The sequence below is a fragment of the Ambystoma mexicanum genome, chromosome 10, assembly GCF_040938575.1.
Source record: "Ambystoma mexicanum isolate Mex_15411 chromosome 10, UKY_AmexF1_1, whole genome shotgun sequence".
Classification (NCBI taxonomy): Eukaryota; Metazoa; Chordata; class Amphibia; order Caudata; family Ambystomatidae; genus Ambystoma; species Ambystoma mexicanum.
Window position 1 is genome coordinate 297,688,953 of NC_090932.1, and position 24,637 is coordinate 297,713,589.

The 24,637-nt window shown below is 49.7% G+C and overlaps 1 protein-coding gene across 2 annotated transcripts in view; it reads left to right on the forward strand.

Moving 5' to 3' along the window:
* Positions 1 to 24,637, forward strand: part of LIMS2 (LIM zinc finger domain containing 2) — a 589,342-nt gene that overhangs the window by 456,568 nt on the left and 108,137 nt on the right. For both annotated transcript variants that reach the window (XM_069617874.1, XM_069617873.1), the window contains exon 7: positions 11,422 to 11,514. In XM_069617874.1, coding sequence (XP_069473975.1) covers positions 11,422 to 11,514 — 93 coding nt within the window. The remainder of the gene's footprint in view (positions 1 to 11,421; positions 11,515 to 24,637) is intronic.

Sequence of the window (24,637 nt, forward strand, 5' to 3'; positions counted from 1 at the left end):
GCAATGTATAATATGGCATTTACTACACGCCTATACACAAGTGTTTCAAGGCGCGATGTATCATATATATATATATATATATATATATATATATATATATATATATATATATATATATATATATATATATATGTCAAAAAAAAATTCACAGCCTTTTTTCAATCATATCTATGTATTTATTTGTGTCCATTCATGCAGTTTACATATTACAGACACTCATCTAGGGCTCGCAAATACATTTCCCCCACTCACACAGTCAATAGATTTTATAGAGGGCAAGTACCATTTGCAGCAGATGTTTGTAACTTTTATTTCACATTTACGTTGTTTGCAGTAAATGTGAAATAAAGGTTTCACTGTACATGGGTGGCCTCTCAGTGGCCGCAGTGTGCCAAACGTAAAGTGGGTTTGTGGTGACATGTACCATTTTACAGAAAGCGCATTTACATTTTTTGTCATCAGTCGCCATGGATCAAGTGCATTTCTCTTAGGTCGAGCAGGTAACCTAAGTTACTCTACCTGCAGGTCTAGTGCAATTTTAAAACATGTTCAAGGCCTGACACATCTCACTAATGTCTTACTACAGTGGTGCACACAAAACCGCTGTATTGTTGCTCATTTTATGTGTTGGGTACAAATAACTTCTGGTGGAATTAGAAATATCAGCACAACATTGCTATTCAAATGGGTTTGTTTACCAGTCAATATATGCTGATTAGCAAACTCTATTAATCCATTTTTGAAAACATATTTATGCCTTGGTGTGTGATGGGCTCAAGTTGTGGTAAATGTAGGGTGGTTGGTTCATATATGTGAGACCCTCTAAACATTTACTGTATTAGATACTGTGGTATACTGTGGCATGATTTGCCAATTTTGTATGTATTCAAACTATAGTCGGGATAAAGAATCCCAGGAAATATTGTTGGCGCAGCATCTTGGAAGTGTTTTTCAGTGGCAATGCTAACATGTATCGTTGGGCACATGCATCATAAAAATGTTGTCAAATGGTCCTTTGTACTATTGGTGACCTGGCATCTGTGTCTGGCATAAATTGTTTTCACCAAACAACCATCATGAGCGTATTTACAATGGTGATACTCGCAAATATGTGGGCACAGACAGTATGAAAAGGAGTGAGTTTTACAGGGCCATGCTAGCATATGTTGTGGACACAAGCCATCTTGAACATGCGACCATGCTCTTGTATATCGAGGCACTATCATGAAAGTGATTTAGATGCAATGCTGGCATGTATTGTTTGGCATAGGCATCAAGCTGTAACATGTTCTTGGGTGCTAGTGGTGACTTGATTACTATTGGATTTGTCATGTATTACTGTACAGAACCCATTGTAAATGATATTCCCCCCCACCTCACGCTCACCTACCATATGAAGCCTGCCGCCTTGCCCCTTCCCCCACTCTAACCCTGTTTGTGTTGTCCCGCCCCAGCACACCAACTCTGCAGCTTGTTTCATTCTCACACCCCGCCCCTATGCACCATATCCAACCCCGCCAAACCCAGGTGGTGGTGTCAAGTGCAGTACAATACACACACCCATCACCCAATCATATCTATTCCCACAATGACAATCCAACATCCATCTAAACAATCATGCTTGTCAACCCAACCATCCTACATCGACACAATCAAACTCCTCCATCCAACCAACTCTCCATTCACAAGCAAACACTAAGAACCTATGAAAAACTTGACCTATTGGCTTTTCCAGTTCTTGTTTCCTTTTTATTGCTTCTTGAAAAGGAGTCTGTTTATTTCCTTTAGTTTGGTTTTTATTATAAAAATAGATTTATTGTAACCACAATACTGAAATAATTTCATTGCCAACCATATTTCGACCACAAAAAATTTTGTGTTTCTGCAGTTTTGTAAAGTCTACAAGAATTTGCCATGTCGGATATTATTGACTGGTTTCTTTGGTTGTGCACTGCTGGCATGTAAACACATACTTGGTGAAGTCAGGGAAGGGGATGCTTGTGTGGTTCTAATTGGTTGTTAATTGTACATTGAAGTTGTTCTGATTCATATGGTTACTATAGTCATCAAGGGGGCCCACATGTCCTCTCAGAACCTCATTAGTCTTTTCCAGAACACTATGAATTTGGACAAACAATGTAGCATGGTCGGCCACCAGGGGGTGCAGAGAATGCAGTAGCTTAACTGCGTTGCTCTCCCTTCACCAGGCTTTTTAGAGTCCTGAGCCCTCCCCCAATCACCCCAGGTCTGGTGTTCTAAGGGAGCCTAACCTGTACTCGGACCCCCTAGGCACACTCGTCGAAGGTTGGAGCTTTTTTACCCACAGATAGTTGAGTTACAGGCGAGTGGCTTCAGTGTGGAGGTGACACTGTTTCCAACCCGACTGGGGTCTCCACGTTGTGTCCAGGCAAGGCCGTGGTGACACTGTAGTGTGATTTCTGCATGGCGGCCACATGGAGAGGCATCCAGCATCTATCTCTCCATGTGTTGCTTGCTCGCACTGTAGAAGGTTGCCGAGCGGTAAGTTCCCTGCTGCACTATCAGTTGACTGCCCATTGGCGGGCGAGCCGTGGATTGGCTCAGACAGCAGGCAGGGAGGTTTGAAGTTATCAGAGGAGCAGAGTCTTGCATGGGGGCACGGCACACCCGGGGTTCCTTGGACTTCGGGAGCCCAACACTGATGTGGTTGGAGTAGGGTGAAGAGCCCCTGTGACAGTGTTGCATGTGTTGGATTAGCATACCCTGTGAATTTTAAGTGGGGCGGCGCCGCATGGGTGCTTTTTTCCGTGACCTTGCGTGGGGGGGACTCTCCCTTGCCTTAAGGGACCCTGTCCCCTGGCTGTGGGGCCCAGATGGCTAATCCTGGCTCCAGATCCTAGTAACCATCTGCCCCCACCGTATTGGAGAGACGGTGCTGCGCAAGTGGTGATCCTTCGCTACTTATTTCACAGAGGGGCCGTGTGACACGTCCCATCAATTCAGGAACAGTTTTTCCCCATATTGTTGGCTGCCTCTGCATGGAAGGGGATGTCTAAGGGTGGTGTGCCCCCGTCTTCCTTGCTGGTTTGTGGGTGACCTAAATCACTAGGTGCTGGGGATACCTGGTAGACATTCTCTCAGGTTCGGGAGGATTTCCTGTCAGCAGCGGCCCCACAGACAGCATTCCAGGGGGGTGCACCCTAGACTTGGTGTCAGAGACTTTGTGAAGGCTAGTTACACCCAACAGCTGCCACTAGCTGGAGTTGGGGGATTACCCTGCGTCCCTGCCTGCGGTCGCCCCCCACTCGTGCTTTGGAGACTTTGGTGAGAACAAAGAGTGTCACTGAGGACTGCCCCTTCACTGTATCACAGCATAATCGGCGTGTAGAGATCTGTAGGCCGCCACACACTGTCCCATGAGCTGGAATAAGTCCCTCTACAAATACAAATTTGTCACGTGACCACCACCCATCCGGGAAGTGCCTTCCGTTCCAACTCCAACGATGGCTGAAGATGAGATGTCCACGAAGAAGGACATTGCAGCTTTGTTGGAAGAAATTAGGGGCATCCGCTCAGACATCGGTCACAGACTGGATGGCCTTGACAAGAAAGTAGAAAATATGGACGTGCACTTCAAGGGCTGGACGCCAACCAGACCTCTGTCGATATTCTGGAAACGCAAATGGTCATGAGACTGTCGGAATTGGGGAGAAGGGAAGAGGAAATCACAGTTAAAATGGGAGATTCTGAGAATCAGAACTCTGTAACAATGTAAGATTCTTTGGATTCACAGAAAAAGAGGGTGAGACTGAGAGAGACATCATCAGAGCGATCAACATGGTCATCAAGGAGATTTTCAATGAAGATAACACCACAGAGCCCACTATCAATAGGGCCCACCGAGCGCAATGGGGAGCTTGGGATCCACGTTCAGTGCTGGCCAGATTTCATGACTACTCTGAAAAAGCAAGAATCCTAGAAATGGCCAGGAGAGTGGGCCCAGTGGAGTGGGGCACTGCACGAATTGCCATCTTTCAGGACCTTTCCTTATTTACGCTGTCCAGACGTCGGCTTTGTGGACCCTTAACCAAATGGCTTAACTCCAAAGGGGTGAGATATAGATGGGGCTTCCCTTTTTCGCTGGCATTTGAACATGAGGGGTCCAAATATAAACTGATTACGGAGGACGACATCTGAAGGGTGTCCGGTAACTTACTTGGGGAAGATGACGCAAGGCACAGAGCTTTGCCTGCAGGCGATGTGGACAAAGAGGTCACGGGAAATAAAGGATAGATGTCGAGTGCCAGGCTCCTAAAATGATCTTGACTTAGTGATCCCGCACGATACATTATCTGAATAACTGATACTTATATCTTGAAATGATCAGTTGGGTGTAGGGTGAATACGGTATAGTTTGTTTCATGGCAGAGCAGTGCCCTAGGAGGTGTTGCAGAGTTGGGGTGTGTAAGGAACTCATGGTGACAACAGTAAAGACAGACACAAGTGATCACAGTTCAAGGGTGTTTATTAAACTGTAAGTACAGGGTGAAAAAACGCATAACCTAAATCTAAATTGGGAGCAAGTGTTGACCATCAAATGAAAAATAAAGCAGTTCTTGTAGCGTCTTGTCAAAGTAAAAAGCCTATATAAAAAACCTATTGCCAATTCATTACAACTAAATACAGAAAGAGTGTGGGATAGGGTATTCAAATAAAGGAAAAGGTGTTCACAAATAATAAGTCAGGATGTGAGTGCCTTGAGGTCTCCCTTGCCCACGTTTTTAGCACGGGACAAGGTGGGACTTTGGAGCACAGCATACGCTCGAGCCTTCCCAGTACGAGCTAACAGTTCCATATCAGCTATCAGGTTCTTCGATGGTTAAGTCTCTTTTCAATAAGTCTCTTAAGTCTCTCGCATCGAGGCCTGATGCTCTCAACAAACAAACACAAAGTTCTGTTCTACAAACTCTTTGGGTGATGGCTTCACCCCTGGGTCCCCCTCTTCTGCGTGCAGACCCTGAGAAGTTGTATTCAATAAATTAACAAGACAGTTCCTTTCTCAGTGAACTTTGGGTGATAACTTCCCACCCCTGGGTGGCCCTCGGCCGGGCTCGGACCCAAGATGACAAGGGTGACACTTCCCTTTCCCTTGTCTTGCAATACTCTCACTTTCACAAATCTTAATGTCTTTTTAAACAGTTTTTCGGGCTTTGCCCCTTGTTGTCGGCTTCCCCCTGCCGCATTCAATTTCGCTGACTTTTAGTTGCCGGCTTCCTTCTGCCGGGTTCACTCTCGCCGACCTTCGTAACAAACTGTTCATGTACACTGATCTTCACCATGCGGGATTCACTTCCCTTAGCTTTCACAATCATCTGCCGGTCAAATACTTTTGACGGTACAGAGGATTTTACGAGACCCCTGTATGACCACTTTGACCTTTCTTTGCCTCTTTCCAAGGCCTTCTGGTTACGGTAGTCTTTACCATTGGGTAATCGCCCAGAGATTCCTGCGTGTGAGCAACCACGTGGTCCCAGACTCCTCTGTTGCTGTTTTTACCCCCTCCTTCGTTAATAGTATCTTTTGCTTTTCAAAGTTCAACTTAGCTTTCGACTACTTTTCGTTCAACACAGTTCGGTTTCTTATCGACACTCCCCACGACTCACCGGCTGTGATGAACCGCTTGGCTTTCTTTCTCCTTGGAGTCAAGGTTGGTTCCACAGAGACAAGCATCTCTCCCCGGGTTGGTAATTAGTGGAGGAGGGTCTTGTGTACCGTTGCAATGCACGTTAACCATTGTTCGCAGACTTATTTTTCCTTCTGCTGAGCTTCCACGGGTCTTGGTCGGAAAGGGCAAGGTTGACTCTCTCCTTGTCACCCTCACGGTCTGTGCCATCTTTCTCCTCCTCTTCAACCGCCGTATTGAGTTAGCTCTTACGTTGTGCGGTCTGCCTTGCTCGTATTGTGCTCTCGTGCTCCACCTTTTATCCCTGTGGGGAAGGGAAAGGGCTGTCAGTTGTGTGTAATTCTGGTGTTAGTCTGTTGTCTTTCGTGTTGTGTGGAAAAGGGGATGGCAGTGCTTTGGAATATCCTACGTGGTATGATGGGGAAAAGGTGTTGAAAGAAGGGGGATATTGTGTCTCGCCCATCGGTCCCCCACTCCCCAAGGAACCCACATCCAGGTGATCCTCCCTCACTGGTCCACCCCCAGGAACTGGATCCAATAGCGATGGCCGTGTCGTGGCCACCTGGATGACAGATCCCCGCGGACTAGCTAGGGAGACACCTTCAGGTTTCTCACAGGTGGACCGGGTGTAACTCCCATGCAGCTCCTTGTAGTTGCCTCTCGTGCAGGCCAGGTTATTGTTATAGTTATGGGGTGGTGTTGGGGATTTTGTGGTAGGGGGTTAAGGGGCTTTTATGGTATCTAGGGGTAAACGGGCGGGGCTCATGGTGGAGACTTATTCAGAATAGGAGTCCGGTGGACTGAGGGTAAATGGTGGTCTGGTCCTATATTGATATGTGCATCATCACAAGGCCGGATGCTGAAGGGTGGTGGTTTGGGGGAAGGGGATGTTGTTACTATTAACATTTGGGGGTAAGAAGATGTTTAACATGTTTTAAGCACTGTATGGACATTCAGCGATGGGAAAATAATGCAAGAAGAGGCTTAATTGTGTTTAATAGGGATTCTAATGTTCTGGAGGGGACCAAATGAGTTGAGTTAGGCTCTTCTCTTAAGGTGGGCTCCCTGAAAGTTCGGGTTCTAAATTCCTCATATAAAAGATCCCTGATGGTATGAGAGTTCAGTCGATTGAAGCTGGACTTGCTGTTCCTACAAGAGACTGATTGACAAAAAGGTAGGGAGCCATTGCTGAAAATGGGGACCGTAGACACAATCCATCAGGCATCGGATTAAACCAACAAAAAAAAAGGGGTTCGCAATTATGGTAGCTAGCAAGCTAGGCATGGTGGTAGACAGTGAACATAAGGACCTGGAGGTGCGCTTTATTTTTCTGAAAGGATTGGTAAAAGGAAATAGATTGACGGTGGGGTCTGTTTATGGCCCTAATGAAGGCCAAGCATTGTTTTGGGAGTTGTTAAGGGGGAAGCTCCAATTATTCGTCGATGGTCTTCTTGTGGTGAGGGGAGACTTTAACATGGTCCTTTACCCGACTCAGGCGCAGGTAACACAATCCTGACGTTTTCAACAAATCAACAGCGAATTGGGGGTAATGGACTCCATGGTTCAGGTGGGGGGAGGCAATCCACCGTTCACATATTATTCCCGAGTACACGGCTCCTATTTAAAAATAGATTACATTCTCTTGGAGGGTAACTTGAAAATGCATGTTGCAGAATCAACCACAAAGCCGAGACGATGGTTGGACCATGATTTAGTGAGAGTCAGTATTGGGGACTGGTTGAGGGAGGGACGCAAGGAAAGGTGGATGTGTAGCGACTTCCTTTTGAAGGATAGAGAGGTGGCTTAGGCGCTAATGACCAGTATAAAAGAATACTTCCAAATTAACGACAATGGGGAGATGGGGATACCGGGTTTGTGGGAAGCCTTCAAGGCTACGATTAGGGTTGAACTCATAAGAATAGGCTCCCAGAAGAAGAGAGAATGTGATAAACAGGAGGCAGATTTGAGGGGTAAAGTTGAAGCCTTGAAACTAGGCGAGGGAGTCTAATACACGGATAAACTTGAAAGGTACAACGCCAAATTGAAGGCCCTATTTTTCATCAGATGGAAATAAAACAGATGTTTCTTAAACAACAATATCTCAAAAAAGGGGATAGAGTGAACAAGATACTTGCCTGGAAGCTGCGGGAACAACGAAAGGCAAAAATGGTGGTGGCTTTACGCTTAGAACTGCTTTTATAAGTCATTCCACTCCACCTGACAACTGTTTATGGCTAAAATGTTTAATAATGGACTGGAGGGTGGAGTGCTCCCGGACTCCATGCTTAGAGCCATAATAGTGGCGATTCCCAAGGAGGGAAAAGACCCTGTTCTATGTCCATCATACCGATCGATCTTATTGAACACAGATGTAAAATGTTGGTGAAACTGTTGGGAAACAAACTTTACCGAGTATTGCTGACCCTCATTCACTGGGATCAGATTGGGTTCATCAAAGGTCATCAAGGGTCTGATGATGCCCGCAAGACAATAGATCTAATCCATTACGCCCAGGAACACGATTTAGACGCATGCTTGGTAGCCATTGATTCTGAAAAGGCATTTGACCGTTTGGAATGGGTATACATGGCAAATGATTCGCAGAAAATAGGGTTTGGGCACAACTTCCGTCAGTGGATCTCATCTCTGTACAGAGCCCCAAAAGCCAGAGTACGGGTGAATGGGATACTATCAGCCCCTTTCCCTCTTACTGGAAGTACGAAGCAGGGTTGTCCCCTCTTGTCCCTGTTGTATGCATTGACTATGAAGCCACTCACGATCGCTATATGGTAGAATCCAGGGATTAGGGGGATCTAATGTGGGGAGGTGAACTTTAAATTATCCCTATTTGCGGATGATATTTTGAGCTACATGGACGATGTCCACCATTCCCTCCCTGAACTTCTGGCGCAAATAGACTCCTTTTGGTTTCTTTTCCAGCCTAAGGGTAAAGGTTGCGAAATCCAGTGTCTTGCTTCTGCATTTCATGGACTCTAGCATACATAACCATAATAACCTTAGGTGTCGAGATGGATGCGATTACTTACCTGGGATTTAGACTACCAAAGCAATTGCAAACACTGGCAGATGTTAATCTTTTCCCTATGTTAGAAGCAATAAGATCATAACTCACTCGCTGGGCACCCCTCACCCTCTCGTGGTATGGTAGAATGACCTCAGTGAAGATGAACGTTCTGGCACATCGGTTGTACCTGTTTTCGCCCCTCCCGATGACGCTCTCCGAGTGAAATGTAAATATTAAGATGGCTAAATTCATTTGGCTGGGTAAGAAACCTAGCGTTAAGAAAACAACCTTGACGCTGCCTGGAGACTTTTGGGGTAATGGGATACCAGACTTCCAACTTTAATACATGACGGCCCAATTGCAGATCATTTTGGAACACATGAGGGATGGCCTGGGCACGTACTCAACATACTTGGAGGACATGTTCACCCACTCTAAAAAAAAGTTAGTCTTTTTATGGTCACCGATTAAAGCAGTCCCTGATGGGGTTAAAACTCATCCAAGTTTGGGAGTACTGTGGTCTCTATGGAAAAGGGGGTGGGGAGGGGGCGTTAATGATATACTCCTCCTGGCTGTCACTCATTGTGGGGGGTGCCTTTGGATTTTAGTAAATGTGGTTTCCGACACGCGCAGACATGGTCGGACAAAGGATTTGCAAGAGCAGGGTGACTTTTCGCATAGGGTGTCTTTAAGGAATATGAGGTGCTCACCGAAATGTTGGGGCAAGAGGCAATTGGTGTATTCAAAAACATTCGCCTGAAAGGAATTCTAGTAGACCCCAGATGGAGCGTCGAGTTCGCACACCCCCTTACACCCTTCGATCAAACCATTGACAGTGCAGTCTCCAGTAAAGGGATACTCTCTAAGCTATACAGTGTTTTGATGACAGAGGATACCACGGGGAGGCAAAAATACAAAGAGTATTGGGCAACGCAGACCAGTATGGAAATCTCAGAAGATACTTTGGAGGGGGTGAGGGGGGAGTCCATAGGGTTACGTTGCATGGCAATCTTTTTACTGCAGCTGTGGAGCACAATTTCAGAATGCTACGTTGCTGGTACTTAGACCCCCTAGAACTCTCCGTGTACAGCTGAGTATCACTGCTTTTCCCCAGAGCATGTGGCCAAATGGGATCCCTGTTTCATATGTGGTGGTCTTGCCCAAGTATAAAAAAGTACATGCCTGAGCTTCTGAGCTGGATAAAGGAAATAGTGGGGATTCAGCTTACACTAGTTGTGCTACAATTGTTGTTGGGTATCCCAGTGGGTGACGGAGAAAGAGTATCAATTCCCCAGACTGTGGGAGGCAATGTTCCGAGCAGGGAGATAGGCGCTTGCCCAGAAGTCGAAAAGAACGACCACACCGACAAAAGCTGACTGAATGAATAATCTCTGATACATATTTGTAATTGAAAAATGTATGGCTTTAACGACTGTATAGGATTGTTCCACCAGGACTGGGGCCTGTTTATCCCGAAATGGGGATTTAGTAAACCTTGTGTAAAAGCCTAGATACAGGTTGAACTCTGTGTAGCCTAACCAAAACAGCAGATATCCTCAGGAGCCTGGAGCCCTGTGGCTCCTTTCCACTAGAATTGTCAGACTAATGATGTTGAATTCGGATTGCCATCACAGTAGGGAACTTGTCCCGGATGTGGTATTGTAACTATTACCAGCCTTACCTCGTCGCATCTTATGATTTGAGCAGCTAAATGACCAGAAGGGCATTCATGTTTTATTGTTAAGTAGGGTGGAGAGGGAGAGTTTGTGGGATTTGATTTGTTTAAACTGGTGTAGAATTTGGGAACTGTGAGATGTTTGTAACCTTTAAGAAAAATGGCAATAAAAATATAAGTAAAAAAACAACAATGTAGCATATTTGTAGCAATTTGTTTGTTGAACAGTTGTGAACATGCTTCAAGTGGGAAATGTGCTTGGGAATATGACTTGTGTACTGTTGCGAGTTTCTGTGGCGGAGAGTAGCATTTGCTTGAAGTAAAACATTTAGATCAGCTCCACCCAGAATTGAGAGCAATTCTCCAAATGAGCCTTGAGCCCCCAGAATGGAACGTAATTTGCTGTGGGCTCCAGATATTTTACCTATTTAGGTTTTCTTTGTAGAAAAAAGCATAACGTTCTTAGCATATGACATTTCAGTACCTATGGATGGATGGATGAAGGCCTGGATGAATGGGCGTCTTTGTGTGGGTCTTTCAGGTTTTTACTACTGTAAGGTTCTTGAAGAAGCACTCATACTCACAAAACGTAGAACCTACACAAATCGACAGTTTAAAAACTGTATTGAGACGGTAATGTGGCATTGTTATAGAAATAGTGCTTACCTTGTAAATCGCGTGGCGGGAGTAACCTGGAACACAATACATTTTTTTTAAATGCAACATTTTGGTAAATCCAGAAAGTTATAACTAAGATTCCTCTACTAGTGATTGGTGGTTTTATGGTGAGTTTTCTGTCTGGCAACTGGAGATGGAGGGAGAAATGAAGGTTCATCTTAATTTGTGTGGAGGACTTTGTGTGAGGCACCTGAGACTAGCTATGAAGAGTAACGGTGCAGTTCAGAGACTGAGGGTGGTGATTGATGGCATGATCTGATATGGAGAAAGATGTTCTGCCGGGTTCTCCTTGCAGTGATATGGGGTTGCTTGAGTTCATACCTTAAAATGTTTACCTATGGTATATGTTTGATTATAAAATTGCCATCTTTTTGTTTACAGCATTTTGTGTGTGCAAAGTGTGAGAAGGCCTTCCTTGGACATCGTCACTACGAAAAGAGAGGCTTGGCATATTGTGAAACTCACTACAATCAGGTAAAAGAACAATTTTGAAACTTGAATTTAAGGCAGTCTTGGGCATTGCATACTGAGGAGCCCTAGAATCAGTTTATGTCCCACACCAGGAAGGGAGAAGCCATGCACTTTGCATAACTACTGGAATGTCTATTGTAAATTGGGAAAGTAGCCTTTCTTTTGTAAAAAAAAATCCTTTCCCTAACACACTTATATTTTTGCTAAGAAAAGATTAGTTCGGAGTTGAGCGCTAGATAGACAGAGCTAACGTTGTTCACATGCCTCAGTGATGTATTGTGCTTTTAAGACCAGGGGGTCATAGGCCTTGTGCCTTGCACATACGCACACCATATTTCGTGTACACTCTGCCAAGGTGGACATTGAGACGCCCAAATCCACTTAGCTCATCTGTTCCACAGACCTGAGGGGAAGGACGCATTACGTCTTGTGAACCTAGTAGAAAAGGCTCCAATCAAAAGCATATACATTTAGACTAACTTGTAGTGAGTAAAGTAACATTTTCTTAAAGCACAAATTAAAATATTTTTCTGAGATTTTTATAAGGTGGGCAAACCATTAACCGGTTTGTAGCTGTGTCTTCAATGGCATTATCAAAGTGCAAAACGTAGCCATGCTCTCATTTGTTCCCTTGCAGCTTTTAATACTCAATTGGTATATCTGTGCTTTTGGTTCCATCCTTATCATTGCGGACCTTATATCTCTCGCCCACATTCCAACTTGAAAGGGAGAAAGGTCACCCCTAACCTCATAATTCTAGGGGTGGGGGTATAGCTTCTTATATCTTTTCCAGTGAACGTTTATCTGCTTTTGAAAGATAATGTTAGAAACATAGAAAGGTGAAGACAATAGATCATCTCTAAATTCTGATGCACATACCTGAGCTATAGGCATTGTCAAAACTCCTTTAAAACAAATCGACTCAAGTGTTCCCAGCTCTTTCTATGGCACGTAACATCAGATACCACTGTCTATTCTTATAATGCCTCCGGTCTTCCACACAACTGTCAATTTAATTGTAATGGGTGTAGGTTTTCTAACTTTAAAAAAGGCTTCATAGTGGGAGACTCATTTTTGCAAGTTACTGGGGTATGGGTCATCAGCACAGTGTTATGTGAATAAAGGAGTACAAGGGCATGCCTTCTCACATCTTAAGGTACATCAGCAGCCATTTGCACAAGTTTCTTTTCTGGGCTATTGAGCGGGGTGAGTGTGTAACCCTACCTAACTTCCTGGGTCATACAAAAGTAGCCTATAAATTCAGCTCCCCCACCCACTGTCCATGACCATGCTATTTAGCTGCAACATGATACCCAATAGCTCTTTGTCAATGCTGTATCCCAGGACCGTGTCCTGTAATGTGAATTGCTCCATTAAATGAATGCTGCAAACAAATCCTTAAATGCCAGCCCAAAATACACCTCACTCACTTGCCCTTGAATGCTTACCTATTAATGTAAACAGCGAAAATGCAACAAATTATTGGCTACCCTGTGCCACTAGATTATAGAGCTGCTGCAAGTGGTGTTTCAATAAAGTACAAGGATAATAGCTGGTGAGCCCTAAGTACATAGTCCAAACAACTAGCCAGTTGCAGCCTCTGCTTAATACCTCAAAGAGACAACCACTTGGATATCTCGCAGGACAAGCCCTCGCAGGACAAGTCTGCGATGTTGATCGACGCAGGTGCACAGAAGACGGTGCCCGACGAAACGTAGCACATTTGCTACGTCCACGCTTCCGAGCCTATATAATCAGAGGTTTGGACCCTCTGCGACAAAGCCCTCGCAGGACAAGTCTGTGGTGTTGAGCGAAGCAGGTGCACAGGAGATGCTGCCCAATGAAACATAGCACATCTGCTACATCCACACTTCCGAGCCTATATAATCCGAGGTTCGGACCCTCTGTGGCAAATCCCGCGCAGGAAAAGTCTGCGATGTTGAATGATGCAGGTGTTTGGTGGCGAAGGGGGCTGCGGCGTAGACAGTGATTGCGAACGACTCACCCTCCTGTCTGCAGCCGCCAGGTAAGAAGTTGTGGGGAGTTAGCTTGCTCTGCACTTCTTAGGCCCTCTGACCTGTGACCTTCTCCTCTGACTTGCACTTTCCTGCCCCAAGACTTATCCCTCCGCCCATGCCCCCTACTCCGGGTGCGCCCCCTTTCCCTGATTAATTCCGTCCTGCGTTACCCCTGCTCCCATCCCGTGTGGTTCCATTGCACTCCCTTACCCCTTCCATCCTTGTCTTTGAGCCTGTGCGTTCTCCGCCCGCGTTGCTTCCTCGCATTCCTTTATCGCATGTGCTCCGCGCCCGTTCCGTCCTTGGCTGCATTCGCATCTGCACGTCCTCTGCCCACGTGGTTCACTCGCAATTCTTGATTGCGTGTGCTCTGGGCCCCTTCCATCTTTGGCTTTGACTGCGCATACTCTGCCCGCGTGGTTCCCGCACATTCCTTGACCGCATGTGCCACATGCTCCTTCCAGCCTTGGGTGCGTTTGTCCCTGCGCGTCCTCTGCCCGCGTGGTTCTCTCGCATTCCTTGATCGCGTGTGCTCCGCGCCCCTTCCATCCTTGGCTTCGCTCGCGCCTACGCGTCCACTGCGCATACCTGCTCCCCCTGCAGGCCCCTCCCCTCCTTCTCCCTGCCCTTTTTCCCCATCCCAGCCCCTTCCCTTACCCCTTTGTTACTACTCTGTGCTCTGCTGCTTTTTCTTCTTCTAGGGCCCTATTTCCTTGACTGCTGTTCTTGTGTCTGCTATCTTTGACTGCTGTATACTTGTACTGCCTACTTCTGTATGTTTTTCACTCTCCACCTTTAGGTTCCCTCGATCATTGTTCTTTTACTTAGCCTTCCCTCTGCCTGGTTGTTCCCTCACATCGTACTGCTGCCACCCCTGTTTTCCTTTTTTCTTTCAGTATCCCTTATTCTTACTCTGTTAACTGGTTTGTTATTCACAGCTACATGACTGCTCTTCTTTTTTGTCTCATCAAGCCCATCATGAATTGAAATTAATTTGTTCTTGTCTTGTTCTTGTCTCGTCTGCTTGCACCCCTCCTCTTGTGCCTGCCCCTAGTGTCTCCTCCCCATACCATTGTGTCCCCACCCCTCACTCCCCTCTTCTTCCTTTCTCCCCTCTCCCATCCCTCTGCATCATCTATGGTGCTCTCTCTCTCTCTCTCCTATCTTCTCTAACTGCTTCTGTATTGACTATCCTGCCCTTCTTACTGAGTCTGGTAGGAAGAAGTTCAAAAGGGATATCCTGGTCTCCAAACCAGGCCTCCCTATCGCTGATACCTACACAATGTTTCCTCCATACAGACCCTCACCGACATCCTCTTTGTCGTTCCTTCGCCAGACCTATGGACTCCACATATGGTCTCTGTGCGCTCTCCTTTTTCCTCCTTTCCCATTAATGGTGGCACCCGGTGGGAGGCCCTCCTGGCCCCCTACTACTACTACTACTCCATTATTGTTTACCTAAATGCCACTGTCTTGGTCCAAGGCCCTCAGGCCAACCTCCTCTTTTTTGGTGGACGCCTCCCGCACCTCATCAATTTCCTTTCTTCTACTGCTGTCCCTTCTTTCCCTCTGCCACCTCTTTGGCTTCCTCTACTTCTTCTCTGGCTTCACTGTTACCTCCCTCCTCTGCCACCTCTCCGGCGCCTTCATCCTACTCCTTGGCTACTTTGCCCTCTCCTCCTTCCTCCTCTGCCCACCCTGGGGCTCCTTCTACACTTCTGCAGGGAGTACCTCTGACCTGTACCCCTCTTCGGAAGTCTTTCAAGGGTGGTAACTTTCTCCACATTGTCCAGGCGGCTGTCCTGCAGTCAGGCGACAGCAGATCTATTGGCCAGGCAGAGAATTAAAAATGCTGTCAGGCATATTTGAGAACTTAGGCCATAGAGCCACCACAATCGGTGCCCTAGCGCTGAAGACGGACTTTCTCCGAAATGCATTGGTCTACCACGAATAGTGGCACTGACTTTCTCCAGCATGGGGTCTGGCATAGATTCACATGCTCATGAATATTCCCTGTCAGGCCGGGAATCCTCGGTAAAGAAAAAATCAGTATCAGTTTTGTTTCTGATCTGTCTTTCTCAGTAGTAACCAATCACTGGTCTCTGGGTCATACTGCCTCCAGCCAATGACTGCTCTCTCCCTAAGCCCCGCCTCTGGCAGCCAGCTTCAGATTTTTACCGCACGCTCAAGTGTTGGGAGCCCTCGTGTTTAGCTCTCGAGCTTTTGCTGCGTTTTTGCGCTTTTTCAAAGAGAATTTCTAATTTTTCGGTCAAATAGAGCCTCAAGCTCAACCGTCTCTACATTCGATTAACGGGGATCTGTCAGATTTTTCTACGCCCCTCAAGGGTGAAGATTTCATCGAGTTACGCTTCTTGGAGGATTCCAGAAGTTTCTGCGGCCTACCCGAACATGGCCCAGGAGAAAGGAAGCTCGACGCCAGGAAAGCTGTTCAGGGTTTGCCCTGGATGCCAGCTACAGAATGTGTTCAAGGAGGACGAGCACTTGAAATGTCTCTACTGCCTTCATGAGGACAAAACGCACGTGGAGAAGGACTGTGCGTTTTGCAGGAACATGTCGGAATAGACCATCAGGGACCAACACCTTCGTCTCTCCAACTGGCTGGAAGGAAAGAGCCCATCAGGTGAGAAGAAGAAGAAGAAGAAGAAGAAGAAGAAGAAGAAGTCAGAGCGGTCTTCTAAGTCCTGTGAGGGTGCCCTGGCAACGGGGGCCCAACAGAAGGCAAAGCACCGCGAGTCTGCGGGCACCGGGAGCGCCGAACGGTCAGGCTCTTCGGCTGCCAGACAGGGCGCGCCTTCCCCGGCACCATCAACCACGAGCTAACGCTCTGGTTCGGGGAAGAGGAAATCTGAGAACCCGGGTAAGCTTCTGGAGAGGCCCCGGTCGATCTCAAAGGATTCAGCCGAGGGGGAGCGAGGCGGTGACCCTCCTCCAAGCCCGCCCAAGGCGGTGAAGGCCTTCATTTCCCCAGCCAAGGCCTCTATCGAGGAAGTCGCGGCGGCCCTGGCGCAGCCTGTGGAGGCTACACCAGTGGAGGCGACCTCTGGGCCCGTCCCCACAGGAGGGATCCAGACGAAGGTGACGACGAGAGTGACGGCGGCACCGGCGAGGGTCCTAGTCACCTGTCGCTTCCGGAGCCGCAGGATAACTCGGTGGCCATTTTGTTGGCAACACAATCCTTATGTTCGGAGATGAGGACGAGATTGCCCTTACCACCGACGGGGGATCCGGAACCAGGCTCGACGGAGGAGCCAGAGCCGGACCCAGGCCCAGCGGGAAGCCCCCCAAACAAGAGAAGACGGATCCATCCAGCCCCGCCTTTTCAGCCCTCGCGGCCTGCTCAGCCTTTACCCACGTCCCCCGTCCCTGGGGATGACACGGGAACGGACACGGCCACGACGGGTACCAACGACGGGACGGAGCTCCCATCGCCAGCCCCGGGCCTCCCCGCCCAACAAGATCGGATCTTTCCATGCAATGATCGCCAGGGCATCCAAGCTTTTTCAGCTCTGCCCTGAAGTGAAGAAGGAAGGTTTCCTTTACCAATGGCGTGAGGCCAAGAGGAAGACAGTCCTCGCCATGCCTCTGCTGGATGACATCTGGGACGATGGTCTCACCCTTCTCAAGAACCCGTCTACGACGCCTGCCAAGAGGGATTGGTACGAGAAGAAGCACCGGGTCCCCGACTCGGCCCCTTTGTGGCGGCGGCAACAAAGATTAAGGCGGCCAACGCCCTCGAGATCGTGGCCCACTACAACAGGGAGTTATGGTACAAGATCGCCCCCCTGTTGGACTTCCTACCGGATGACAAGACGGCCGAGGCCCTGGAGATCTTGCAAGAAGGCAAAGTGGCATCGGACCACGCCATTACGGTGGCAATGGACATTACCGACACCGGTTTCCGCCAGCTAGGCAACAGCGTTTGCCTTAGACGACAAGGGTGGCTCAAGGCGATGGATTTCCGCCAGGACGTACAAGCCAAGGTTTTGGACATGCTGTTGAACGGGAACAATCTTTTTGGGAAAACGGTGGATGAGTCCCTCCAAGCCATCAAGGCGGACACGGAGACAGCTAAGGCCCTAGGCGTTCTCCGGCAAGCTGGGTGCCTCCAAGGGATTCGGCGGTGGCTCCTCAACGTACCGCCAAGCGGCCCGCTCCTCGTTGCAGGAAGCCTATAGAGGACGAGGCAAGTCGGGTGGAAGGCCAAGGTGGCAAGGCGTCCTCCAAGCAAGATTGAACCGACAGCGGTGTCGGGCCCCCACCGAAGTACCCCGGTGGGAGGCCGGCTGGCGAAGTTCGTCAGCGTGTGGGAGTCCATCTCCACCGACCGTTGGGTGCTGGACGCCCTGGTCCAGGGGCACGCCCTTGAATTTCTAAAAAAGTGCCCCGCATTCCACCCATGGCCAGGAAGGAAAATCACGTCCCTCAACTGCTATTGGAGGAAAGGGCGATGCTCAAAAAAGGTGCCATCGAGCTAGTCTCGAAGAGGCTCCAGGGCTCCGGAGTATACTCAAGGTACTTACTCGTGAAAAAGAAGACAGGAGGATGGCGCCCCATCCTGGACCTGCAACGACTGAACAAGTACATCAAGGCACAGAAGTTCCGGATGGTCACCCTCCAGCACGTGCTGGGACAGCTGGAGGAGGGCGATTTCCTGACGTCGTTGGATTTGGAGGATGCGTACTTCCACATCCCCATTCTGAAAGGACACCGAAAGTTCCTCAGGTTCGTGGTCCAAGGATGGCACTACCAGTTCAAGGCCCTCCCGTTCGGATTGAAGTCGGCCCCCAGGGTGTTCAGCAAGTGCCTCGCACCAGTGGCGGCACGGCTGCGCCTGCAGGGGATCCACGTCTACCCCTACCTGGACGACTGGTTCATCCGAGCAAGGACAAGGGAGCTCACCGTAGATCACACAGCGAAGACCATCCAGCTGCTCACGGACCTGGGATTCTCCAACTTTCCCAAATCCCACCTGGTCCAGTCGTAAGTCGCACTGTTTCTGGCCGCCAAGCTCGACACAGTGGCGCGTCTGGCCTCGCCATCGGAGGAAAGGACGAAGGCCATCCTGGGCAAGGTGCAGCGTCTGCTGGCCACGGACGTGGCCAGGGTGAGGTCCATCAAGTCCCTCCTCGGGATGATGTCCGCCTGCATATATCTCGACGGCCACTGGATCCAAGCGACGGGCATCTTCGAGGACAGGGTCCCGTTCAACGAGACCTTCCGACGAGCGATCCGGTAGTGGGGCACCCGTGCTCATCTGACGGCGGGCACAGACTTTCAGACCCCATCCCACCAGATAACAGTGACGACAGATGCCTCCCTGGAAGGGTGGGGAGCGCACACCGGAGAACTTCACGCGAGAGGCCTTTGGCTCCCGGAGGAGAACACGCTCCACATCAACATCCTGGAGCTCTGTGCAGTGTTCTGGGCCCTCAGGTCCTTTCTCCCGTCCCTCAAGGGCAAGGTGGTGAGAATCTTCACCGACAACACCACCACGATGTTCTACATCCGGAAGCAGGGAGGAACCAGATCCCCAGCCCTCTCCAAGGAAGTCCAGGATCTGTGGCATTGGGCCGTCGCCGGTGCCCTTTCATCTGGCATGGATAAAGAACACCATTACCAACCCACTCAGCAGGGAGCTGCGTTTGTGCCACGAGTGGGAACTACGTCGGGATCAAGTGGATCGACTCTTCCGATGATGGGGGGGAAAACCGCAGATCGACCTGTTCGCGACGGCAACGAACTCCAAGTGCCAGAGGTTCGCCAGCAGGTTTCCCCAGCCGAGGAGCATGGGCAATGCTTTCCCGTTCCCCTGGGACGGCCTGTTCCTATATGCGTTCCCTCAGTTGCCATTGCTGCTCCGACTCATCAACCAGCTCAAAAGGTCCCGGTGCAGGATGATCCTCGTTGCACCGGCGTGGCCGAGGCAGATCTGGTTCCCGGACCTTCTGGACTTGTCAGCGTCCCCACCAGTCAAGCTGCCGACGGATGCGGATCTTCTCTGCAGAGAAGGAGGCGCCATACTTCATCATGACCCGGAGTCGCTGAACTTGCAGGCCTGGCTCCTGCAGCACTAGAGTTTGGAGCGTACGATATCCCAGCTGACTGCAGAGAGGTCCTTGCAAAGGCCAGGGCGTCCTCAACTCTCAAGTGCTATGGAGATAAGTGGGAAGAGGTTCTCTGTCTGGTGCGTGCACAGAAGATTAACCCTCTACGGAATACGGCCCCTCAAGTGCTGCCGTACCTACTGTCGGTGGAACACCAGAACCACAGGACGGGAATCCTTGTGGTCCCAACGCCTGGTGAAGGAATTTATGAAGGAACTGTTCCGATCGTTCCCGCCGGTGAAGTCCCCTGCCCCGGTGTGGGAACTCAACGTGGTGCTGACCAGGCTCATGGGGGCGCCATTCGAGCCCCTGCATTCGGCACCATTGAAGTTCCTGTCGTGGAAGACTGCGTTTCTTGTGGCCATCACCTCCGCACTGCGGCTCTTCACTTAGTCATACTGCCACTTTGCGTGCTACCAAATCGGAAGATGACTGCCAGAGGGGGGGCTTAGGGAGAGGGCAGTTATTGGCTGGGGACAGTATGACCCAGAGACCAGAGATTGGTTACTACTGAGAAAGACAGATCAGAAACGAAACTGATACTGATTTTTTCTTTACCGAGGATTCCCGGCCTGACGACGGGGAATATTCATGAGCATGTGAATCCATGCCAGACCCATGCTGGAGAACAACAGTTACAGGTAAGTAACTTGTTCCTTCTGGATGCACTTTTTTGCCTCTATGCAATTAAAGATTGAAAGCACTATATACAAGTAGTTTGCTTGTCTTTTTTGACATTTTGAATATACTGAAATGATAATACCAGTTGTAGGAAACTCAGCTGCAGCTCCATAGGAGAGCTATACATGAGCACACTTTGAACTAGATTGACTTCTAGTTCTCCTTTCTTCCAACCTTCTCCACATTGCCAATCTCAACTCTCTCTCAACTGTCAAACACTCCTCTGACATCTGCCGTCTCCTGGAAGAATTCGACCTTGATGTTCTCGGTCTTACTGAGACATGGTTCACGGCCAGATCTGTCACGAGTTTTGACACTCTCCTCCCTGATGGCTACAAGAACCTCTTTGCACTCCGATCCAACCGTCCCGTGGCGGTGTGGCCTTGATCTTCCCGGAGTGGATCCCTGCCTCTATCATTCCTATGCAGGTCTATTCCTTTTGAATGCCTGGTCTGCAGGCTTGCTCTCTCCCCTGGCCGCTTTCTTACTGTGGCTACTTTCTACCGGCCGCCTGGCCAGGTAACCTGCGTCCTTGCCGAGTGGGCGGACCTCTCCTCCTCCCTCCTCTCCTCGGCCCGTCAACTCCTCCTTCTTGGAGACCTCAACACCCACCTGTATGCTTTCGCAACCTCTGCAATGCTCTTTGTCTCTCTATTCTTCCCTCTGGCCCGACTCACTCTGCAGGGCACACCTTGGATGTTCCGATCTCTTCAGCCTGCCCCCTCTCTAAGCCTCTTACCACTCCTCTCTCCTGGAGTGACCTCTCTCTCTCCCCCTTCTCTCTTTCTCTCCCCCTCTTTCTCTCTCTCTTTCTCTCTCTCTCTCCCCCTCTTTCTCTATTTCTCTCTCTCCCTCTCTCTCCCCCTCTCTCTCTCTCTCTCTTCTCCACAGGCCGAGCCAACCCCAGCACTGCCACCCACCTTCTCGGTCATCCGAACCATGAAGCGTGTGTCAGTTGAGGCTTTCGCCGCCACTTTCTCTCTCCCTCCTGCACCTCTAGCTGACTCGCATCCTGACACAGCCCTTTCCAACCTCCATTCTTCTATCTTTGGCACTCTTGATGTACTTGCCCCTGTCATGAGGATCCGCTTGAAGCCCAAAGTCAATTGTAACTCTTGGTACGATTCAGACCTCGTCACCCTTAAACGCAAGGGTAGGGTGGCTGAGAGGAAATAGCGTGCATCATATGCGCACTCTGCCAAACTGGGATGCCGCCTGCTCCAAAGGCAGTACCGACTCTGTGCACACTAAGAAGAGAGCTCATATCCAAGCCCGCATCTCTGCGCCATCTAACAACTCGGCCAAAATCTTTAAAATCTGTAAGGAGCTGGCCAATCCTGCTGCAGTCTCTACCTCTCCTGTCGCCTCCCAGGCTGTCTGCAAAGCCTTGGCTTCACATTTCATCTCTAAAACCCAGGACATCCTGTCCACTCTCCCTTCCTCTCCTCCTCCTTCTTCCTCTACTTCTGGCCTTCCGGCAGCCCCCTCTCCTCCTTCCTTCTCTTCCTTTCCTTTGTTCACCCCTGACAAGGTTTCTAGACAATTCCGATCTATGAAAGTCTCTTCAAAACAGTTTCTTCCCTGTTCATCAAAACCATCAAGGACCATATCGACACCCTCGCTCCAGCCTTGGCCGACTTCTGCAACCACTCTTTCGCCACTCAAACCTTCCCTTCCCCTCTGACGCACTCCCTTGTGCACCCTCTTCTTAAACCCTCAGCCGACCCCTCCTGTCCGGCTAACTATCGCCCGATCACCATTACTCTTTTTCTGGGCAAACCCTTGGAAAAGCTGGCCATCTCCCAGCTTTAACCGTTACACTAAATTTGTTGGTTGTCTCCATGACCATCAGTCTGGCTACTCCCGAATATCTGTGAAGATCTGCTCTCAAACCTTGACACTAACCATCCTTCTGTCCTCATCCTCCTCGATCTCTCTTCTGCTTTTCATACCGTCAACCATGCCATTCTGCTCAACCGGCTCCGTGATAACCTGGGTATCACTGATCAGGCCCTGTCCTGGCTGAACTCCTTTCTTTCTGACCAACCCTCCCACGTCCAACTTGGGTCCTTCCTCTCCTCTATCCCTCTCTCTACCTGTGGTGATCCCAAGGGCTCTAATCTTTCTCATTGGCTGTTAAACCAATACCTGGCACCTCTCGGCCACTGCACAGCTGCTCTATGCTCCAACGTTCAGTGCTATGCGGATGACACTCAGCTCGCTTTCAGGCTGCCCTCAGCTGCCCTTTCTCCCTATCTCATTCTGGATTGTCTGTCCACAATTCAGGCGCAGTGTGCCGCCAGAGATCTCTACCTTAATGCCAGTAAGACAGAAATCCTCCTTATCGGCTCACCAGCACCTTCCTTTCCTGTCACTGGCTGCCCGCTCTGGGCCCTCTTCCTGCTCCTACCTATGAGGCTAAGAACCTTGGGATCTTCTTCGACTCCACACTCTCCTTCTCGCCTTACATCTCTGACGTGTCTAAGAATCAAACTACCAGCTGCACCCCCTCAGAGGTATTCTTCCTTTCCCCACTTTCCCCCAGAAGCTCATTGTCTCCAGAGCTCTGGTTCTCTCTAGGCTACTACTGCAACAGCTACCTGCCTCTACTCTCCGTCCTCTACAACTCATCCAGAACAGGACTGCGAGACTCGTCCTTGGCCTCAAGCCCATGGATTGTATCTCTCAAGCACTGAAATCCCTCCATTGGTTCCCTATGGCAGCAAGGATCAAGTTCAAGACCTTCTGCATTGTTCATAAGACTTTCTGGGGCCTGGGACCGCAATACCTTCAATTCTCTCTACTGAAATATCTTCCTACTCAAGCTCCTCGCTCCTCCACCTCCAACTCATTGAGGGTTAGTCGTTTCTCCAAGCAACGAGTTGAAAGCAGATCTTTCTTTGGCTGGTGCCTCCCTCTCGAATAGCCTCCCTGCCTCTCTGAAACTTGAGCAGAACCATCACAGGTTCCGGAAGCCCCTCAAGGCCTTCCTCTTTGCTTCTGCCTTCTTTCTTCCTCCCCCCTGCTGATCTCCTGTCTGATACATACACTGGTCACCTGGCAACCCTCTGAATTTGGGTCCAGGTCCCTGCCTGTTCAGCTGCATACCCGCACTGCCTCTTGGCACCACCTGCTGTTGTGGTCTGTATCTGTAACCCTACATACTCCTATGTCCCGTCCCCTTTCCTCCATACTGTATGGGGTGTCCCTTGCTAGGGATGGGAGACAGAACCTTTTTCACCAGAAAAATCGTCTTCCCCTTCAAATTTAGATGCGCGTGGTGCCGCGGCCCTGGGAGTGTGCACTCACCTGTCTCCACCCACCAGCGCCACTCCCAGTCCTTTCTTCTCTTTCAGTCAGGTACCGCTCTGTCTTCTGGCGACAAGCTCCTCCCCGGTGCATGTCGACGACGGTGGGCTTCAGCAGGTATCCAGCCTGTGAGAGTCCCTTCCCGACTTCCGACCCCAACATTCTCTGCCTCCACTACCTTGGCCCCGACCACCGCTGGGAAGGCTGTACCGCGTGCGACGCGCTGACACTGCACGCTCTCAAGAACAGATTAGCCAGGTGGAGGGAGCTCTTCGGAAAGTCGCCTCCACAGGACCTAAAGGCCTTTGGTAAGCAGTTGACCAGGCCCAAGGTAGGTGCAGTGTTTTCCTCCGCACCACGCAAAGGCGACTCCTTCCCCAGGAAGCGCACGAGCGGGAGGGACCTATCAAGTCCTTGTACCAGCACACGTACCAAGGCTGTTTCAGCTACTGGCCACCAGGCCGAGGTGTCGCAAAATCCTACCGGTGACTCAGCTGAGGGACCGCAAGGTTCTATTACCGGGTATCAACCCGAGGGGCTACGCCCCAATACCGGACTGATGTCTGAGGGGACGCCTGTATGCAGCACTACCGGTGCCACAGCCAAGGGCACTCTGCATACCAGGCCCCGTCCTGAGGTGCAGGGTAGGCCTCAACCTCCATCGTTCCGCGTCCTGGAGGAAGCCGGGCCCAGCGCGGCAAGCGCCACAACACAGGCACGTGGCATGCAGCCCAACAAAATGGCCACCGGGCGGCTCGCCCGACACATCCCGTTTTGGGGACCAGGTAGGTGAACGAGTCACCAGGTGGGACGGGTCATTGCCTGGCACGTGGCCCACGGCATACCAATCAGCTGCACAGGGCAGATACACCTCACCACATACAGCAAGACAGGGTGCGCCTAGGTCTCAGCAACCTCAGAGCCCCGCGCCTATGCTGACTCCACCAAGCGCTCCTCCGGCCTGTGAAGACAGGCTCTTTGAGAGGTTCCTTA